The sequence below is a fragment of the Sebastes fasciatus genome, chromosome 22 (assembly GCF_043250625.1).
Source record: "Sebastes fasciatus isolate fSebFas1 chromosome 22, fSebFas1.pri, whole genome shotgun sequence".
In the NCBI taxonomy this organism is placed as follows: domain Eukaryota; kingdom Metazoa; phylum Chordata; class Actinopteri; order Perciformes; family Sebastidae; genus Sebastes; species Sebastes fasciatus.
Genome location: NC_133816.1, coordinates 8,556,785 through 8,577,862, shown reverse-complemented (window position 1 = coordinate 8,577,862; position 21,078 = coordinate 8,556,785). Strand labels below are relative to the sequence as shown.

The 21,078-nt window shown below is 37.7% G+C and overlaps 3 protein-coding genes across 3 annotated transcripts in view; all 3 read right to left on the bottom strand.

Moving 5' to 3' along the window:
* LOC141761191 (uncharacterized) overlaps positions 1–454 on the bottom strand; it is a gene marked incomplete at its 5' end in the record, with an annotated part of 4,731 nt that extends 4,277 nt beyond the window's left edge. Inside the window, one exon of the mRNA XM_074624522.1 lies at positions 1–454. This exon is cut by the window's left edge and continues 686 nt beyond it. Coding sequence (XP_074480623.1) covers positions 1–454 — 454 coding nt within the window.
* The window catches only part of LOC141761190 (uncharacterized), a 32,048-nt gene extending 24,905 nt beyond the window's left edge, over positions 1–7,143 (bottom strand). Inside the window, exon 1 of the mRNA XM_074624521.1 lies at positions 7,133–7,143. Coding sequence (XP_074480622.1) covers positions 7,133–7,143 — 11 coding nt within the window. The remainder of the gene's footprint in view (positions 1–7,132) is intronic.
* Positions 7,144–18,112: 10,969 nt separating this feature from the next.
* LOC141760900 (uncharacterized) lies at positions 18,113–20,852 on the bottom strand. The gene is made up of 7 exons (XM_074624003.1): positions 20,708–20,852; positions 20,527–20,591; positions 20,172–20,353; positions 19,440–19,765; positions 18,816–18,877; positions 18,574–18,722; positions 18,113–18,435 (listed from the first exon to the last, which is right to left on the bottom strand). Exons 1-7 carry the CDS (start codon positions 20,744–20,746, stop codon positions 18,347–18,349), a joined length of 912 nt encoding a protein of 303 aa, XP_074480104.1. The 5' UTR covers positions 20,747–20,852; the 3' UTR covers positions 18,113–18,346.
* Between the last annotated feature and the right edge of the window lie 226 nt (positions 20,853–21,078).

Sequence of the window (21,078 nt, the reverse complement as noted above, 5' to 3'; positions counted from 1 at the left end):
TGTTGTTGTAGATGGTGTTGTTGTTGGTGATGTAGTTAATATTGTTGTTATTGCTGTTGCTGTTGTTGATGGTGTTGTTGTTGGTGCTGTTGTTGTTGATGGTATTGTTGTTGGTGCTGTTGTTGATGGTGTTGTTGCTGTTGTTGATGGTGTTGTTGGCGTTGTTGTTGTTGATGGTGTTGTTGTTGGTGTTGTTGTTGACGGTGGTGTTATTGGTGTTGTTGTTGTCGATGGTGCTGTTGTTGTCGCTGTTGTTGTTGGTGGTGTTGTTGGAGTTGTTGTTGGTGTTGTTGTTGTTGTTGGTGTTGTTGTTGTTGTTGGTGGTGGTGCTGTTGTTGTTGTTGCTGTTGTTGTTGTTGATGGTGGTGTTGTTGGTGTTGTTGTTGTTGTTGTTGTTGTTGGTGCTGTTGTTGTCGATGGTGTTGGTGGTGTTGTTGACGTTGGTGGTGTTGTTGTTGTTGATGGTGTTGTTGTTGTTGGTGGTGGTGGTGATGTTGATATTGTTGTTATTGGTGTTGTTGTTGATGGTGTTGTTGTTGGTGCTGTTGTTGATGATGGTGTTGTTGGTGCTGTTGTTGATGGTGTTGTTGTTGGTGCTGTTGTTGATGGTGTTGTTGCTGTTGTTGATGGTGTTGTTGGCGTTGTTGTTGTTGATGGTGTTGTTGTTGGTGGTGTTGTTGTTGGTGTTGTTGTTGACGGTGGTGTTATTGGTGTTGTTGTTGTCGATGGTGCTGTTGTCGCTGTTGCTGGAGTTGTTGGAGTTGTTGATGTTGTTATTGGTGTTGTTGTTGATGGTGTTGTTATTGGTGTTGTTGTTGGTGCTGTTGTTGATGGTGTTGTTGGTGCTGTTGTCGATGGTGTTGTTGTTGGTGCTGTTGTTGATGGTGTTCTTGTTGCTGTTGTTGATGGTGTTGTCATTGTTGATGATGATGGTGTTGTTGGTGTCGTTGTTGTTGGTGCTATAGTTGTTGATGGTGTTGTTGTTGTTGTTGATGGTGTTGTTGTTGGTGTTGTTGTTGGTGTTGTTGTTGACATCGGTGTTGTTGTTGTTGCTGTTGATGCTGTTATTGTTGGTGCTATTGTTGTTGGTGTTGTTGTTGTTGTTGTTGTTGTTGATGATGGTGTTGTTGTTGATGGTGGTGTTGTTTGTGTTTGTGCAGCAGCAAGTGTTGCTGCAGCTAAAAAGTACCAAAAGAAAGGATTACTAAAACACAAGTTACCTTTTGCCGTTATTGACTAATCGTTATCTAAATATGACACTTGACTTGGATGTGTCTTTATAAGAAATACCGGATGAGGTGCAGACAAGAATTCCAACTTCTTGTTGTGTTTTGCCCTACACCTTTTCCATTATTTTTAATCAAGAACTTTCAAAGCCAATTGGTACAACATCACTCAGCTTACCTATTATAATCAGGAAAATTGATATGATATGAATTTGATGTAGGTGCTGCAGTCATTGGTGTCGTAGTTGTTGTTGCAGCAGATTTAAATATGATTACCCAAAGTCACTTTACCTTCATTAACTAATTTTGATCTAAAGGTGATACTAGACTCCGATGTGTGTGTATAAGAAATATTGGATGAGATGCAGGGAACTGGTTTAACATCACTCAGCTTACCTAGCAGAACCAGGAACATTGATACGATCTGTCCGACACCCATCCTGGTTTTCTTTTGACTCTAGAAATTCAAACAATACAGACACTTACTCACAGAAACAGCATTTCAAAACCTTTTGCACTGCAGTTACTAATTACTAGAATTATTACTTTTTAAGTAGTACACAGTATCCAATCTGCAAATAACAGTATTCACTATAGCAGTACGTTTAGTCTTTATATCTCAAGAGACACAAAACATCCAAAGGTAGAGGGTTTGATATATAATATGTATAGTATGTGTACACCTCATAATAATCCATGTCCTGAACCATATAGCTTTTATACTTTAAAAAGAGTGTGATAAAATGTAATTCTGTAAATATCATCTATGTTTCAATATATTGTACAACATTTTAATTTCTGTGGCATTCTGACAAAATACAAAAACTGTTCACAACCATCAACCACATGCATCACATTTTATTTTTATTTTTTCATATTAATTTTTTTAATTGAATTTAATAATAGGATGTTAGTTTGCTTGTATCTAAAACAGTGCATTTCATAGCATATTCATACATATTATTGCAAAATATTGTTTTTGGTATTTGGAGTTGTTGGAGGAAATATGTATAAAGATATACAATACAATACAGTTAAAGTATTATCAAATTCATATAGACACATAAAATGAAAAGACAACAACTGCAGCATATTGTTGTATTAGGGGTGGCAGTAGCTCAGCGACCCGGAAGGTTGCCGATTCAATCCCCACATGGACCAAGTACTGAGTGTGAACTGGTAGCTGGAGAGATGCCAGTTTGCCTCTTGGGCACTGGCGAGGTGCCATTGAGCAAGGCACCAAACCCCCAACTGCTCGGGGTGCCTGTCAGGGGCAGCCCCTTTGCTCTGACATCTCTCCATTAATGCATGTATAACAATAACAATAACAACAATAACAATCCCACTTTTAGTTCATAAGTGTGTGACATCTCCTGACAGCATTATATATTAGACTTAAAAAGTACTTACCCAAAATGAAAAGATATAAGATAAAAAAAATCCTCCTTTATATCTGCTTTCAATGTTTTAAACTATTTCAGTATCCTTTTATTCAGTCCAGTTCACATTTGTGATATTGTAAACCTGTCTGGTTATGTGACAGTCTGCATCTATTAGGTTCCTTATATAGGAACAGAATGAAGGCTAATGACATAACTCATAGGTGATAACTTTTTCAGAAATGTATACACCTTCGTATGGAACAAAAACCAATCACAAAATACATCATTCCAACTGTCAATCTATACATTTCTTGGCTCAGTGCCATGGCATACTTCCTTCTTTTGTCATTAGAAACAAGTTGGTGGTACATTATACCTATGTGTGTGTTGAAAGAAGTTCAACCAGTTTGGCAGTAAGTTAGTTTTATAGTGATGTGGTAATGGAGCAGGAAGAAATACAAGAAAATAAAAAAATAAAACAATTTATCCATTTTTTTTATCCATTATCCGTAACTGCTTATCCCATTCGGGGTCGCGGGGTTGCTGGAGCCGATGCCAGCTGATATTGGGCGAAGACGGGGTACACCATGGACAGGTTGCCAGACTATCACAGGGCTGACACATAGGGCCTTTCCCATTTCCAATTTTATACGGCTCGATTCCGCTCCTTGATTCCTCTCCTCGACTCCGCTCCTCGCGTCTTAGTCTCGCCCACGAGAGATGCGAGCGGAGGAGGCAAGGAAAAGACACAAAGAGAGAGGAAGAGAGGAAACATGTTTTTAGAGACATGAGACGTCGTTTCTTCTGAAGTGCCGGGTGAAGCGATGTCCGTTTCTGATGACAGCAGCAGCTGAACACAGCTGGATCAGCTGTCAGTCGGTTTTAACAACTGTTTATGTCTGAACTGATCTAATATTAATAAAGAAACAGAGTTATCAGAGCAGCAGTGTTTCTCTCTGTAGCCTGTTACCTGTTTAACAAACACCTGCACATGAATAACAGCTGCAGTCTGTATTTCTACTGTGGACTGAGTCCTGATTAGAGGACCAGGAACCATCTCTACTGGAACAATGCCTTAATATTATTTATTCATTATTAACGTCAATATTTATTGATATTCTGACACTAGGAATTATGTATTAGGCTGAATGTTTCAGGGAAAATGTAAATGATGTAACTTACATCAAACCCGACACTCAGGAATTATCAGCCTCATGTGACTGAATGGAAATGAGGATAAATGATGTAAAAGGTGTAAAAGACAGACTCTCCTTCTCTCTCTGACTTTAACTGGATCCTTAATAAAAGTTAATGGGGGAAATAACAGATCATCAAAAGAAAACTCTTTCTAATAAATGAAGAAAGTTGTTTGAGATATGTTTGTTGTCAGGTGTTATAAAGCTCTTTCAGTGTCAGACTCCTTCAGTCACGGTGTGTGAAGGAGAGATACTGCAGTCCTTCTGTTGCTGGAACACGTCACCATCAACATGGTCCGTTTGTTGTTCACACCTACAATTAACACAGATTATAACTAGATGGTGAATAAGAAGACAACTAAACTATAAAACTTTTAGTCTGTGATCTGTCACTCCGGTACAAAACAACAGTAATGTTGAGATGTATCAGATCAAACCGATCAGCGCAGCGTCCAATCAATAAATTATATCCAATAAGGGGGCGTGTCGGTCTGTAAAAAAACTTCCGTGGAGGAGACCCTGGAGAATACACTGGTGTATCCTCGCTCATGGCTCCTCCGGAAAGCCTCCTCTATCCTCGATCCTCGTTTCTCGAGATGCATTTTAGGAATTGGGACGTCCTTCAAGATGGAGCGCTGAGATCGATTTCCGGGTCACAGCTGAAGGATCGAGGAGACGAGAAGGCGAAATATCGACAAATGAGATGCAGCTATAGAGACAGACACCTACAGGCAATTTAGAGTCAACAATTAACCTAACCTGCATGTCTTTGGACTGTGGGAGGAAGCCTGAGAACCTGGAGAAAACCCACGCTAACATGGGGAGAACATGCAAACTCCACACAGGAGGGCCCCAAGCCGGATTCCAACCTGCGACCCTCTAGCTGTGAGGCAACAGTGCTAACCACTGTGCAGCCCGGCAATAATCATATACTCATAATTATAACCACGGCACTGATGCAGCAAATTCGAACCTTACATTACTTATTATATTCACATAAATTGTACTCAAGACAAGATATACCTGAGGTATAGGTATATTGTTTTGGGAGTACAATCTGATAATAAGATGTAGGCCTACCCCAAAATTTAGGAAACACAACAACATTCACAAAACACAGCGACATTTCACAAAACACAACCATATTTCACAAAACACAACATTTCCAAAACAGCGACATTTCAGGAAACACAACGACATTTCACAAAACACAACATTTCAGGAAACACAACAACATTTCACAAAACACAATGACATTTCACAAAACATAACGACATTTCAGGAAACACAACAGCAAAAGAGAAAACCCAACGACATTGAGGTGAGACTCAAACCGTAAAAGGTAGGTAGTATTGGACAATGATTCCTCGTCGCTGATTGGATGCACCTGTCTGCATCTGTCAGTCGGCAACAAACGGAAGTACTTCTTTTTCTTTTGGATTTCCAGCAAACTGGATGTAGCGTACAGTATTAAATCTATATGTAGCAAATACAAGCGACTACTAGGTAGTATTGTTGATTTATTGTTCTGTTATTGTTAACGCTAAAATATGTCAGGGACAGATACTTTTGAAATCTTTTTTAAAATAGGAGATGCAACAGTTCTGATGTATATTTCAAATTCCTTTGAGAAAGCAGAGAAGAGAGGTTACAGATCCACAAAATCTGCATTTATTTAGACTCACAAGACAGGGCTTTTCACATAATGCTCTGGAATAATTTGTTTTCCTCCATGTTGAAAGAGCTGCTGTTTTTAGTATTTTACCTGCTTTACCGTGAACATAGGCATGTTGAGTTAACACTAGTCGTGGGATTATTCTTATTATTCTTATAAATAATAATTATATATTATTCTAGTTATGGACTCATTTGAAAAGGTTAACATGGCCTATGGAAGGAGTGGTCTATTTCACATTATGTCACAAGCCACACCAACTTTGATTCTGGGACAGATAGTTTACTGTATGTTATGAAACCTAATGAGTGAGTGAGCTCATGAAGAAACACATTTGGTGTGATGGCTCCCCCTTTTGATGAGTATGTATATACCTGGGTACACATCCTCTTAATTAACAGAATAATATGTACACCAGGATATGCCAAAAATCATATTAGAATAATTGTAAAACAAAATAAATACAAATATATGTTTTGTGCACACACTGTATTAAACGAAAACATTTAGTTGCCCCCATTTTAGCACATGTAATTGTGATGTCATATTACAACATTATATATGTTATGTGGTTTTAATAAAACCGTGTAAGAAAATAAATCTTTGTCCATTCTGTTGCTTTTAAAACTAGTAAAGTGTAAAATGTCCTTATGTACTTTGATTATTTTTGCCCCATAAAATTATTATTAGAATAATTATAAAACAAAATAAATAATAATAATACGCTATGTGCATACACTATATATATATATATATATATATATATATATATATATATATATATATATACCATTTGAAAATAATACAACTAAAATAAATTCAAATAATACAAGATGTGATACTATATTTAACAAGTATATTTATTTTGTTTATGTTTTTACATATAACAAAAAAATTGAGAAAAAGGTTTGGAGACAGACATTTCTTTTTATGTTTGTGGAATTTCTCCATTAATTAAACCCACTGTACAAAGAAAATAAGATCTAGTTTCATTATGTTTTTCTTATAAAATGTTCAGTATCTATCCAGAATATGTTTGTGTAGAAAAAAACAAAAAAACAGATGACAAATGTCTTTTTCTAATCCATAGAAATCACAAGATTATTTAGTATTTAGTCTAAACGGCTCATGTTTTTACTATATATATTTGTTTCTTGTCGATTGTACGACTGAATTGTCCCTACCAATATTTTTAACCATCATCATTTTATCATGAGTTGCCAAGTTTGAGCTTTTTCTGCAAAAAGTGGGCTGTTTTGATAAAGAGTGAAGGAGGGGGATATGGGGGATGCGTGAAGTATTTTTCGGTTAGCCGTCTAATGTGTTCACTAGTCTGTGATAACTGCTCCAACACGACATTTTAACATCAACCATCGTTAGTTACTATCGTAGACAAAGTTATTTCAAAATAATTTCCTGTTAGCAGCAGCTATTGATGCCAACACAGGCAGGTGGAGCTGTTGGCTCTCAGGTGAGCTCTAATGTCACAGTGAAACAGCTGGCTTTAACTTGACGAGGTGAAGGTGTTTAATGGTAGATTAATGTTGCTGCACATAGCCATGATTCTGTTAACTGATCTTTTTTAGTACATTATACTGTCTGTTCCTTTTATAGTAAATACCATAAAAGTGTAAGTTCATTAGGGAGGCTCACTGTGTCTCCATCTTACGCAGACTGGAGGAAAAGCAGTTGGAGCTGTAGAGTCTCAGGTAAGCGCGATCAAATATGAATCAATATTATATTACGTTAATGCTGATTTCTCTCCTCAAATGTTTTCAGAAACATCTTGTAGTGTATGATTTAGCTGTAAAATGAGAAAGTTTGTGACCTGGCATCCATGTTGAGATCAGGTTAAGATGGCTTGAAGGAACGCCAAGTTGCATCTAACAATTATTATTAATTATTTTTGATTAATCTGACTTTTATTTTATCGATGAATTGATTCTTTTAAATCTAAAATATCAGAAAACAAAACATGTCCATCACAAGTTCCCAGAGCCCAAAGTGACGTCTTCAAAATGCCTGTTTTGTTTGACCAACAGTCCAAACCCAATGATATTCTGTCAGGTATCATGGAAAACAGAGAAATATTGGATAACAATGTCCAATCAACTGAATTTACCATAGGTGGACTCCAATCAAGTTGTAGAAACATCTCAAGGATGATCAGTGGAAACAGGATGCACCTGAGTTCAATTTTGAGTGTCATGGCAAAGGCTGTGAATACTTATGTACATGTGATTTTTTTCGTTTTTTATTTTTAATAAATTTGCAAAAATTTTAAAAAAAAACTTTTTTCACGTTATCATTATGGGGGATTGTGTGTAGAATTTTGAGGAAAAAAATGTAATCCATTTTGGAATAAGGCTGTAACATAACAAAATGTGGAAAACGTGAAGCGCTGTGAATACTTTCCGGATGCACTGTATATGTTTCGTGCATACACTGTATTAAACAAAAACATTAAGTTGCCCCCATTTTAGCACATGTGATTGTGATGTCATATTACAACATTTTATATGTTATGTGGTTTTAATAAAACCGTGTAAGAAAATAAATCTTTGTCCATTCTGTTGCTTTTAAAACTAGTAAAGTGTAAAATGTCCTTATCATGTACTTTGATTATTTTTGCCTCATAAAATCTTCAGTGTCCAACCAGAATATTTTTTTTATGTGAAGACAAAAAAGAACAGATGACAAATATCTTTTTCTAATGCATAGAAGTCACAAGATTATTTAATATTCAGCCTAAACTTCATGTTTTACTGGATATATCTCTTCTAAAATACTCAAAGAAACTAGACTCTTAGTTTATTACTGACACAATGTGTATCAGCAGTTTAACATACTTTATGCCAGTTCTATCATTTATATATGCCGAGTTGCAAAGTTTGAGCTTTTTCTGCAAAAAGTGGGCAGGGTTGCGTTCAAATAGTCCTTTTTGCTTAGGAAGGTTCCTAACTGAGTGAAATGACCCGGAAGTACCTAAGTAGCAGCCGTGATAAGAGCCGCTCGAATTCACCAAAAGTTAAGGAAAGGAGCTTCAATGCTTCCTTTATTATCTCCTTTAGCAGAGGATACACTGGAGCTGCATCTCATTTCAGCATTTTTCGCCTCCTCGACTCCTCGCTCCTCGATCCTCCGGCTGTGACCCGGAAATCGATCTCAGTCCTCCATCTTGAAGGACGTCCCAATTCATAAAATGCGCATCGAGGAGCGAGGATCGAGGAGCGAGGAGGCTTGATGGAGGAGCTATGAGCGAGGATACACCAGTGCATCCTCCAGTGTTTCCTGCACGGAAGTTTATCACCGACCGACACGCCCCCTTATTGGATATCAGTTATTGATTGGACGCTGCGCCCGATCAGACTGATCAGATACATCAACATCACTAGAGTTTCATACCAGAGTGAAGACAGATCACAGATTAACAGTTTTATATTTTAGTTGTCTTCTGATTCATCGTCTAGTGTTAATTGTAGGTGTGAACAGCAAACGGACCATGTTGATGGTGAAGTGTTCCAGCAGCAGAAGGACCTGCAGTCTCTCTGCTTCACACACCGTCACTGAAGGAGTCTGACACTGAGAGGGGTTTATAAAAGCTGACAATGAACAGACTTAAAATAACTTTCTTCATTTATTAGAAAGAGTTTTCTTTTGATGATCTGTTATTTCACTCATTCACTTTTATTAAGTATCCAGTTAAAGTCAGAGAGAGAAGGGGAGTCTGTCTTTTATACCTTTTACATCATTTATCCTCATTTCCATTCAGTCACATGTGAAACTGATAATTCCTGAGCGTCGGGTTTGATATGAGTTATATCATTTCACTTTCCCCTCAAACATTCAGACTAATACATAACTTCTACTGTCAGAATATAAATTAATACAGACGCTAATAATGAATAAATAATATAAAGATATTGTGCCAGTAGAGATGGTTCCTGGTTCTCTAATCAGGACTCAGTCCACAGTAGAAATACAGACTGCAGCTGTTATTCATGTGCAGGTGTTTGTTAAACAGGTAACAGGCTACAGAGAGGAAACACTGCTGCTCTGATAACTCTGTTTCTTTATTAGTATTAGATCAGTTCAGACATAAACAGCTGTTGAAGCCAACTGACAGCTGATCCAGCTGTTATCAGCTGCTGCTGTCATCAGAAACGGACGTCGCTTCACGTGACGCTTCAGAGGAAACGACGTCTCATGTCTCTAAAAACATATTTACTCGTTTCCTCTCTCCTCGAGTCTTTTCCTCGCCTCCTCCGCTCGCATCTCCCGGGGGCGGGACTAAGACGCGAGTCAAGGGCTGCATCCCAAAGCTCTTAATTGCATCCCTGTTTCCCTCACTTGCGTCTCATCCTTGCGTCTTAGTCCCTCCCACCAGGGAAGCATGGAGAGACGCAAGGAAACCATGCGAGGAGAGAGGAAACGAGGAAATACGATTTAAGCGACATGAGACGGGCTGCATCCCAAAACTCTTAATTGCATCCCTGTTTCCCTCACTTGCGTCTCATCCTTGCGTCTTAGTCCCTCCCACCAGGGAAGCATGGAGAGACGCAAGGAAACCATGCGAGGAGAGAGGAAACGAGGAAATACGATTTAAGCGACATGGGACGGTCGTTTCCTCTGAAGCGTCACGTGAAGCGAAGTCCATTTCTGATGACAGCAGCAGCTGATCACAACTGGATCAGCTGTCAGTCAGCTTTAACAGCTGTTTGTGTCTGAACTGTACTAATACTAATAAAGACAAGTGCTCTTTATACTATTTATTCATTATTAGAGTCTGTAGTTATTGATATTCTGGTTGTGAGTTAATTATTTAATAACCCAGAATATGACTATGGTGTTTTTTGAACACTGGACATTATTTAATAGGCTAAAGGGAAAATGTAAATGATATAACTCATATCAAACCGACGTTCAGGAATCATCAGCCTCATGTGACTGAATGGAAATGAGGATAAATGATGTAAAAGGTGTTTGTTGCTGACAGACAGACAGACTCTCCTTTTCTCTCTGACTTTAATAGTTTCATTAATAAAAGTTAACGGGGGAAATAACAGATCATGAAAAGAAAAATCATTCTAAGAAATGCAGAAAGTTATTTTAAGTCAGTTTATCTGGTATTATAAACCCCTCTGACTGTCAGGCTGCTTCACTGACGGTGTGTGAAGCAGAGCTACTGCAGGTCCTTCTGCTGCTGCTCAGAGCTTCAGTTAACACAGATTATAACTAGATGGTGAATCAGAAGACAACTAAACTATAAAACGTTACTCTGTGATCTGTTTTCACTCCGGTATAAAACTCAGTGATGCTGAGAGGTAAAGTTATCAGATCAGTCTGATCGGCAGCAGCGTCCAATCAGTAACTGATATCCAGTAAGGGGGCGTGTCGGTCGGCAAAAGACTTCCGTGCAGGATACACTGGTGTATCCTCGCTCATAGCTCCTCCGGCAAGCCTCCTCGATCCTCGATCCTCGCTCCTCGATGCACAAATAAGGGCTTTGGGACGGTCTTCAAAATGGCGCACCAGAACTACTTCCGGTTCAAGCGAGGATCGAGGAGCGAGGAAATGAAAATTTAGAGTTTTGGGATGCAGCCAAGGAAACCATGCGAGGAGAGAGGAAACGAGGAAATACGATTTAAGCGACATGGGACGGTCGTTTCCTCTGAAGCGTCACGTGAAGCGACGTCCATTTCTGATGACAGCAGCAGCTGATCACAACTGGATCAGCTGTCAGTCAGCTTTAACAGCTGTTTATGTCTGAACTGTACTAATACTAATAAAGACAAGTGCTCTTTATACTATTTATTCATTATTAGAGTCTGTAGTTATTGATATTCTGGTTGTGAGTTAATTATTTAATAACCCAGAATATGACTATGGTGTTTTTTGAACACTGGACATTATTTATTAGGCTAAAGGGAAAATGTAAATGATGTAACTCATATCAAACCCGACGTTCAGGAATCATCAGCCTCATGTGACTGAATGGAAATGAGGATAAATGATGTAAAAGGTGTTTGTTGCTGACAGACAGACTCTCCTTTTCTCTCTGACTTTAATAGTTTCATTAATAAAAGTTAACGGGGGAAATAACAGATCATGAAAAGAAAAATCATTCTAAGAAATGCAGAAAGTTATTTTAAGTCAGTTTATCTGGTATTATAAACCTCTCTGACTGTCAGGCTGCTTCACTGACGGTGTGTGAAGGAGAGCTACTGCAGGTCCTTCTGCTGCTCAGAGCTACAGTTAACACAGATTATAACTAGATGGTGAATCAGAAGACAACTAAAATATAAAACGTTTAATGTATGATCTGTCTTCACTCCGGTATGAAACTCAGTGATGCTGAGAGGTAAAGTTATCAGATCAGTCTGATCGGCAGCAGCGTCCAATCAGTAACTGATATCCAGTAAGGGGGCGTGTCGGTCGGCAAAAGACTTCCGTGCAGGATACACTGGTGTATCCTCGCTCATAGCTCCTCCGGCAAGCCTCCTCGATCCTCGATCCTCGATCCTCGCTCCTCGATGCACAAATAAGGGCTTTGGGACAGTCTTCAAAATGGCGCACAAGAACAACTTCCGGTTCAAGCGAGGATCGAGGAGCGAGGAAACGAAAATTAAGAGCTTTGGGATGCAGCCACGGTCGTTTCCTCTGAAGCGTCACGTGAAGCGACGTCCGTCTCTGATGACAGCAGCAGCTGATCACATCTGGATCAGCTGTCAGTCAACTTTAACAGCTGTTTGTGTCTGAACTGTACTAATACTAATAAAGACAAGTGCAAGCTGCAGCCTGTATTTCTACTGTGGACTGCTTAGAGGCTCAGGAAACATCTCTACTGGCACAATAACTTTATATTATTTATTTATTATTAGCGTCTGTAGTTATTGATATTCTGATTGTGAGTTAATTATTTCATAACCCAGAATATGACTACGGTGTTTTTTGAACACTGGACATTATTTATTAGGCTAAAGGGAAAATGTAAATGATGTAACTCATATCAAACCCGACATTCAGGAATTATCAGCCTCATGTGACTGAATGGAAATGAGGATAAATGATGTAAAAGGTGTTTGTTGCTGACAGACAGACTCTCCTTCTCTCTCTGACTTTAATAGTATCATTAATAAAAGTTAACGGGGGAAATAACAGATCATGAAAAGACAAATCTTTCTAAAAAATGCAGAAAGTTATTTTAAGTCAGTTTGTCAGGTATTATAAACCCCTCTCAGTGTCAGGCTGCTTCACTGACGGTGTGTGAAGGAGAGCTACTGCAGGTCCTTCTGCTGCTGCTCAGAGCTTCAATTAACACAGATTTGAACTAGATGGTGAATCAGAAGACAACTAAACTATAAAACGTTACTCTGTGATCTGTTTTCACTCCGGTATGAAACTCAGTGATGTTGAGAGGTAAAGTTATCAGATCAGTCTGATCGGCAGCAGCGTCCAATCAGTAACTGATATCCAATAAGGGGGCGTGTCGGTCGGTAAAAGACTTCCGTGCAGGATACACTGGTGTATCCTCGCTCATAGCTCCTCCGGCAAGCCTCCTCGATCCTCGATCCTCGCTCCTCGATGCACAAATAAGAGCTTTGGGACAGTCTTCAAAATGGCGCACCAGAACAACTTCCGGTTCAAGCGAGGATCGAGGAGCGAGGAAACGAAAATTAAGAGCTTTGGGACGCAGCCCCGGATCATCCTTTACGAAAGGAAACGAGAGAATAACAACCCACAATTCCTTGCGGCCGTAGCATTTAAAGCAACGCACCATTCGGCCGTTCATAATAACAAACTATATGCTTATCTTGCATATTATTTTCATACGCTCATACACTAATTGGGATTCATGTTTAATATGAGTGGACAGTGACAACCATTTCGTTTCACTTCATTTTTAATTAATTATTTATTTCGAACATGTAACAAATACCTCAGTAAAAAACAAAACAAGAATAACTAATTAAATGAACAGTAAACAATCAATTAACAAGTAATCAACATAAATAAATATTACGAATATTTCAAAAAGAAGTACAGCCTACACTTACAGTATATGGTCCTACCCCTTCTCCATAACTCGAACAATTAACTCAATATTTATCATATATTCCTGTTTATTTCAATTCCAGCTGTGGTAATGAAGTGATATTTTTCCACGTTAGGTCAGATGATCCTATATTATCTGTTGATAGAGTGTTCCAGCAGCAGGAGGAGGAGCTGTGGTATCTCTCTTTCACACACCGCAGGTGAAAGAGTCTGTCACTGAAAGACCTATTTAATATCGCACGGGGAAAAAGACCGCCTTTTGTAGTCCATCTTCAGAACATTGTAGTTTCACCACAGCAAACCGTCGCATCATAATGACGGAGTCTAGTGAAAGAGCAGTCGGATTCTCCTAACACCGCTGTTGTCTTTTCCTAACTCCTTCTGAATTCTCTTTATCATCTTTCCTTGAACTCATGAAGTTTTCCACTGAGGTCAAGGAAAAGTGGTTAGGAAAAGAAGTTAGGACGTAATTATTTGACTATTCGAACGCAGCCCTGTTTTGATAAAGAGTGAAGGAGGGGGATGAGGGGGATATGGGGGATGCGTGACCCGCCGATCTGGCAACCTTCAAACTGTGGCTAATAGCCTACTAGTTTAAGTATTTTTCGGTTAGCCAGCTAATGTGTTCACTAGTCTGTGATAACTGCTCCAACACGACATGTGTGGCCAAAGAGTGTAAAACAGGCAAGTATGATCTTAACCATGTGATCTGTGATATATTGTATTTTGCACCAGTAAAGGCTGTTGGGAATGACTATAAACAATGAAAATAATATATATTACCATGTAATCCATTTATATCTATAGAACATATAATATACTTTCTATTTTCTAGTAAGTATATTATGAGTATATAACATACATGTATAATAAACTGTAATTGTTTTGTGAGTAATGCATCTTATGTGTGTAAACCAATCCTTTGGTCAATAATTGTATTGAAGTGTAGTGTAATATAATATATTAATTGCAGGAGGGGTAATATTAGTGTTCTGTGTCACTTCTGGAAAGTGGCATTGGTTTAACCAGTGAAGATCTGAACCACTTCCTGAACCAGTCAGTGGTAAGGCCGGGCAGCGAGGCTTTGGACGTCATCAATGACGTAATTGGTCTGAAACGATACAAGCCTCGATACGCGCATCTCGGAAAACTTCCTAGATTACTCGACACACGCTCCGAAGCCTCGGCACAACACGTAACATCACTAGTAAATACCATAAAAGTGTAAGTTCATTAGGGAGGCTCACTGTGTCTCCATCTTACACCTGCTTATCTTTGTATTACCTGCAGGAAACATCATCAAATAGTTCATCAGGACAGCAGACTGGAGGAAAATCAGTTGGAGCTGTAGAATCTCAGGTATGCGCTGATCAAATATGAATCAATATTATATTACGTTAATACCTATTTCTCTCCTCAAATGTTTTCAGAAACATCTTGTAGTGTACGATTTAGCTCTAAAATGAGAAAGTGTGTGAACTGGCATCCATGTTGAGATCAGGTTAAGATGGCTTGAAGGAACGCCAAGTTCCGGTCAAATGACCGGAGCACAGCCAATAGGAACGCTCTCTCTCTATGAAATGACCTGTGATTGGTCAATGTCTCCCGTCACGGGCTAGATTTGCTAAAGCCTGAAAACAGAGCCAGAAGTCTAGTCTCAGAACACTTGCATTACAATATACTGAAAGGTTATCATGGAATTTTTGCCCAACGATGCCAAAAATATACGGCCTACTTCAGGTTTAATTGATTCTTTTAAAATCTTTAAAATGACAGTAAACAGCGCAAAATGTCCAAGCTGGAACTACATAATGTTTGGGCATTTTTGCTTAAAAAAATTACGTAAACTATTTACTGATTATCAGAATTGTTGGGTTAATTCAATCATTACATCATCTAATCAATTAACTGACTCCGGTTGAGAATGTTACTATATGATGCTAGTGTAAAATTAAATTAAAGCAAATGACGAGGCAGGGTTTGATAGTTTGTACATATCTTTAATGCCTTTAATGGAAGCAGTTTTCATCCACATACCTGATCTCAAATATGCTGTGATTTATGACCCACTTAAGATAACAATAGAGTATCATAGATAATGATATGAATGTTATAGCACAGACAGATTTTTTTGTCATGTTTGTGTTCTGATCATTAGGAAGATAACAACACAAACTGTACAAAAATAAAGGAAGGCTCCCAGGATACACATATGTATGATAATAGAAATACACATAGACCTAAACAAGCACAGTGAATGGCTCATTACACAGTACATTATTCTATTCAGTGCAGTAGTGATTAATACAACCTTCAACCCAAATCTGACTGAGTTAGTGTTAGAGCACGGCACATTTTACTTCAGTGAAATTAAGATGTTTTTTCACTGTCAACTTTACTAACTGAGCATGTTTAAGTCAGATTCCTCAATGATCTGAATATATTTCATATTTTCAATTCTGTATTGAGGCTATAATTTAAAAAGTCGACAATATCTTTTGATATTTTCTTGCCAACACAGACTACTACAGTACTACAGTAGGATTTTAAAAGATATTGGTTATAAATATGATTATAAAACATGTTACTCAATAATTTCCATTTAAACATGTACTGAAAATATTATGTATGGACCCATCAATATAAATAATTTTTATGCCATTAATTACAATAATAACCCGAAGTTGGCTACGTCATGAATGGACGTCGCTGGCTGCATCGGGCAATGTTGTGTGCTGTCAAGGTTAAATAGATTTGAACTAATTATTATATTTATTAAAATTATAATAAATATATAATTTACAGTACAGTATGTTTAGATTAAATCAACATAACATAAACAAATTACCTGACTGAAATCCCTGTCAAGGATCTGAATAAAGAGAATGCTTTTTGGGAGAGAGGTTCAAGCTGCAGAAATACAAGCAAGCAAATTGTAAGTACATTTATGTTGGCTATATTTTTAATGATGTGTGTGTGCTTTGCTCACTTGCTCACTTGAGCAGTGGCTGTTTTAATAAAATTTAATATGCACAATTTAATAACATAATACCATTATTGTCCAATTTCTTTCATGACTATCACATGTCCGATCTATGTGGATATGGGCAGATGGTTTCTTTACTTCCTCGTCTTCTAATTTAGGAGAAAATTGAGCAGTGGGATGTTTTTTGATGGTATGGATCAGGTAGAGAGTGGGACCTGCAGCTCACGCTGCGTTTTGTCCTGTCCTGGACAACAACTCATCTTATATATCTTGTGATATTTTAATGGAAAAACATGTATTTACCTGTATAACCTCACTCTTATAAGTTGAAATATTGGATATTCTTGTTTCCACAGGATTCATTTTAAAAGTAGAGACTTACTGTAAACTTTATCATTGCAGCTTGATTTATAAAGCTAAAGATGATGGTTTCAACAAGTCATTTGTAAATGCATCTCCAACAGATCTGAAAGTCAGCTTCTGTTTTATGAGTTGTACAGTATTTGTAGCCACACTGCCATTACAGAAGCCGACATTGGAGGAGTCGTAGCAGTTGTAACTGGAGATGGAGTAGTTGCTGTAGTTGTGGCCACAGTAGTAGTTGTAGTAGTTTTTGAATTTGGGTCTGTAGTTGTTGAACTTGATGTTTTATTTGGAATTCCTGTGAAAATACTTTAATAAGTTTTAGGCTCATATACAAACAAAAGTTGTTTTTTTAGGTAATGTCGAAGGCCCCATTTACACAACCAGAGTTGTGAGTTATTAACACCCTTTTGTTTTCTCTTAACCATGTGTGTTGAAACACCTCCTTGTGTAGTCTGAGCAATCATATTTCTTTAATGCATGAAATGGCTCAGTGTAAATGCGTAATGCAGACCTTTACCATAGCATGGCTTTAGGTGAGTAAAGATTCTTAACGTATGTCATAAGCTAGTGGTTTGATATGAGCATTTACAGTAATTTAAACAGTATGTGTCTTACAGAATACTTGAAGGTTCTCTATAGGATATCCAGAGCATTAATATAACAGCAAACAACTATTTGCTATGTAAAGATATAGAGGAGTAATGTCTACCTGAGCAGAGAATTAAGTCCCTCTCCCTCTGTGTGTTGTATCCATGCTTTGTTGACTGGCCGGCCATGCATACTTTTAGTGCATGTTCGTGCATGTGAGCGTGCCCCACTGGCTTGCTCACGGATGTGCTGTTAACCGTTAGCTACGAACTTTTGAGAATAGCTGAAAGTAGTAATAGTAGTGAAAGTAAGTTTTAGGAAATAATAAGACAGGGTTTGATTGTCTGGTCATATCTTCAGTGCCTTTAATGGATGCATCTTCAATATAATGTGATACACTTTTTTTATCCACTTTAGATGTTAAAAAACCTATAATAATATAGTATACACATTTCTTGTACTCTGATCATCAATAAGACCTAGTATTTTTTACTCAAATTGTACAAAAATACAGGTCAGCTCACAGATTACACATATGTATGATAATATAAATTCATATAAATAAGAAAAGTGACTTGATAATCATGCAGGGCTTTATGTTCAATGTAAATGTTATTGGTTCTAAACTATGTTATTATAGCACAAAAAGTTAAAATTGTGTTTGAACATGGAGAAAGTTTTATGCGTGGTGTGTCTGATATACAAGGTTTTAATTGTCATTACTCTCATTTTTTATGCCATTAATTACAGTGATAACTTTTTTTTTCAGTGGACCAGATGCTTAAAGTTGTCTCATGGATGGGCTTTCTGGGACGTCAAACAGAAAAATATCAGTAGTATAAGTCTTATTTCACATGGACATAACCCCTGCACTATTGCTGGCTTGACAGTAGCCATGACAGCAGCACAAGGAAGGATGCAGTGATGAGACTGATCTTGTGGCTTACTCCACTTGACACTTCTGTAAATGTTGAGAAAAGAAAACGAGACATTGCTTTAACAAATACAAAACAAATCTGTAATATTTAAAAATTTTGATGAGGTAAACAAATCTGTAATATTTGTAATTTTGAATGAGGTAGCATTCAATATTGCTTACGTATGCCATCCACAGATATGGAGGTGGTGTCAATGTTGAAAGCTGTGATGTTTGAAGCTGCTCCGACCAAAACATCTATAATCTGAGTGCCATTAGGAACAGATGTGGATAAAAATGTAAGGTCCGAGTGGTTGATGATTGAGCCATTACTGCAAAAGGAATTACCAAAATATATTGTATTATTCGTATGAATTTATGACCAATATTCTTAAGATTCTATCATTATAACATTATCAAATTACCTGAAAAAAAGCACCATCAATGTGCGGAATGAAGGAAATGCTTCTTGGTACAAAGGTTCAATCTGCAGAAATACAAGCAAATCATTTGTAAGTACATTTATTTTATTGGCTTTTGCTTCTTAACTTGTGCATTGTCTTTTTCATTGTGGTATTTCATTTACACTAAGTAATGACACTATTCCAATTTCTTCAGTGACTGCCACATAATTTATCTGTGTCCTATTTACTTTATATGGAAGGATGAGTTAAATCATTTTTTTCTTTGAAAACTCAACACCAGGAATGAAATGCCATCCTCCAGTTTCCATTCACTGTGAAACGAGAAACAGTCTAGTATCTATTAGACGGTACTAGAAGCACCCACAGTTAAATGTTTAATTAGAAATGTGTTTGCATTAGACAAGACTATATTGCATATTTAAAAATACTTTTTGAGGGATTTTATTAATACAGTCTAGCTCCACCAAACTCTGATGAGAAATTTGCAGTGTGACAATTTTAGGTGAAAATCATAAAGAAAAGTGTTTTCAAAGAAGAATGATGAACGTACATATGAAAAGAAAAAATGGCATATTGCAGAAATACTTTCACATAGATGTGTGAAAGTATGTGAAAGTGACTTACCGTCGACTTTATTATTGCGGCTCGCCTCGTAAAAGCTGCAGATGATGGATTCTGCAAGTCACTTGTAAATGTCTCTCCAGCAGATCTGAAAATCAATCGCCTTGTTGTCATTGCCTCAGCAGTTGTCGTTACTGATGTGGTGGTTGTAGTAGTTGTTGTAGTTGTAGTTGCAGCAGTTGCAGTTGTAGTTGAGGCAGTTGTAGCTGCAGCTGTTGTAGTTGAGGTCGTTGTAGCCGTAGTTGCAGCACTGGTAGTTGTAGTTGCAGCAGGTGAGATTGCAGTAGTTGTAGTATTTAAAGAGGGTGCTGCAGTTGTAACATTTCCTTCTGTAAATAACAAATATGGAACAATATGGAGAAATATGGAAAAAATGATTATGGTAGTCAAAGGACCTTTTTTGAACAAACACACTTCACAACATAAGTATATATATGGCAAGTCACAGTTTAGGTAGACTTGCTAATGTTTGTCACAGTGGAATTCATGGTAATTGTGATTGTGTATGCTCTTTGTCGACCCAGCAATTTGTCTAAAATGTATCAGGAAAGAAATCCAGAATAAACTTTGATAGTAAGGTCAGTCATGGAAATGGCAGTGAAAGAGGATGATTTAAACCCCATCCGGAACACACACACACTCACAGACCGTGATAGATAAACTACAAATAACATTGTGTATATTTTCCTGCTCTAACAACCACTGGAGTGAAATGCAGGGCTAGTGTTTACTTACGAGTTGCCTCGATGGAGGTGGCAACAAAAAGGAGGTTTAAGGTATTGTTGTTAGACACAGCGTCGACTAAGGTTTCTGCAACAACATTAGTCTGTGGGATTTCTGAAACTGAAGCAGTTTGATTGAACTCAATCCCGAGCACTAGTTCAGTATTTCCCATTTGTGTTCTGGCCACAGCTTGCCTGCATAATAAAAGCACACATCTTGATCAAATTATATTAACCTTGACAACTTATGCATATGTATAATTATTATTATTATTTTGTCATTATTAAGTTTAAAAATTAGAATATTGATAACCACAACCCAGAAAGTAAAACAAAGTCAGTTGGACTTTCAAAATTTAAAATGTTACCTGAACTCTATGACATAAATGCGGATGAAAATAGCGCCAAATTGGGTCCTGTAGATGACAGTTAACTGTGGGAATGAAGCAAAAAATATATAAACAAACTAAAAATACAGTATTCACCAAATGATATGAGGAAATGCAAACTCACTCAATAAACAGAAAAATAATGAGAATGAGTACTAACCACTGCTACAACGTTTGCTTCAAGAGTCTTGAATTCCATGCTGTTTTTATCAGTGAGTTCTTCTACAAATGGTTCTATCAAGACTGCTTGGAGAACCACAATTGGTGGGGGAGCTGCAGTGGTAGTAGTAACAGTAGTTGTTGTTGAACCTCCAGTTGTAGTTGAACCTTCACTTGTTGTTGATGCACCATTTGTTGTAGACCCTGCAGTTGTTGTAGTTGATCCAATTGTTGTTGAATCTCCAGTTGTAGTTGACGCATCAGTTGTTGTTGAAACACCGGTTGTTGTAGATGCGCTGCTTGTTGTCACTCCTGCAGTTGCTGTCGACCCAACAGTTGTTGTTGAACTTCCCGATGTCGTTGTTGCATCAG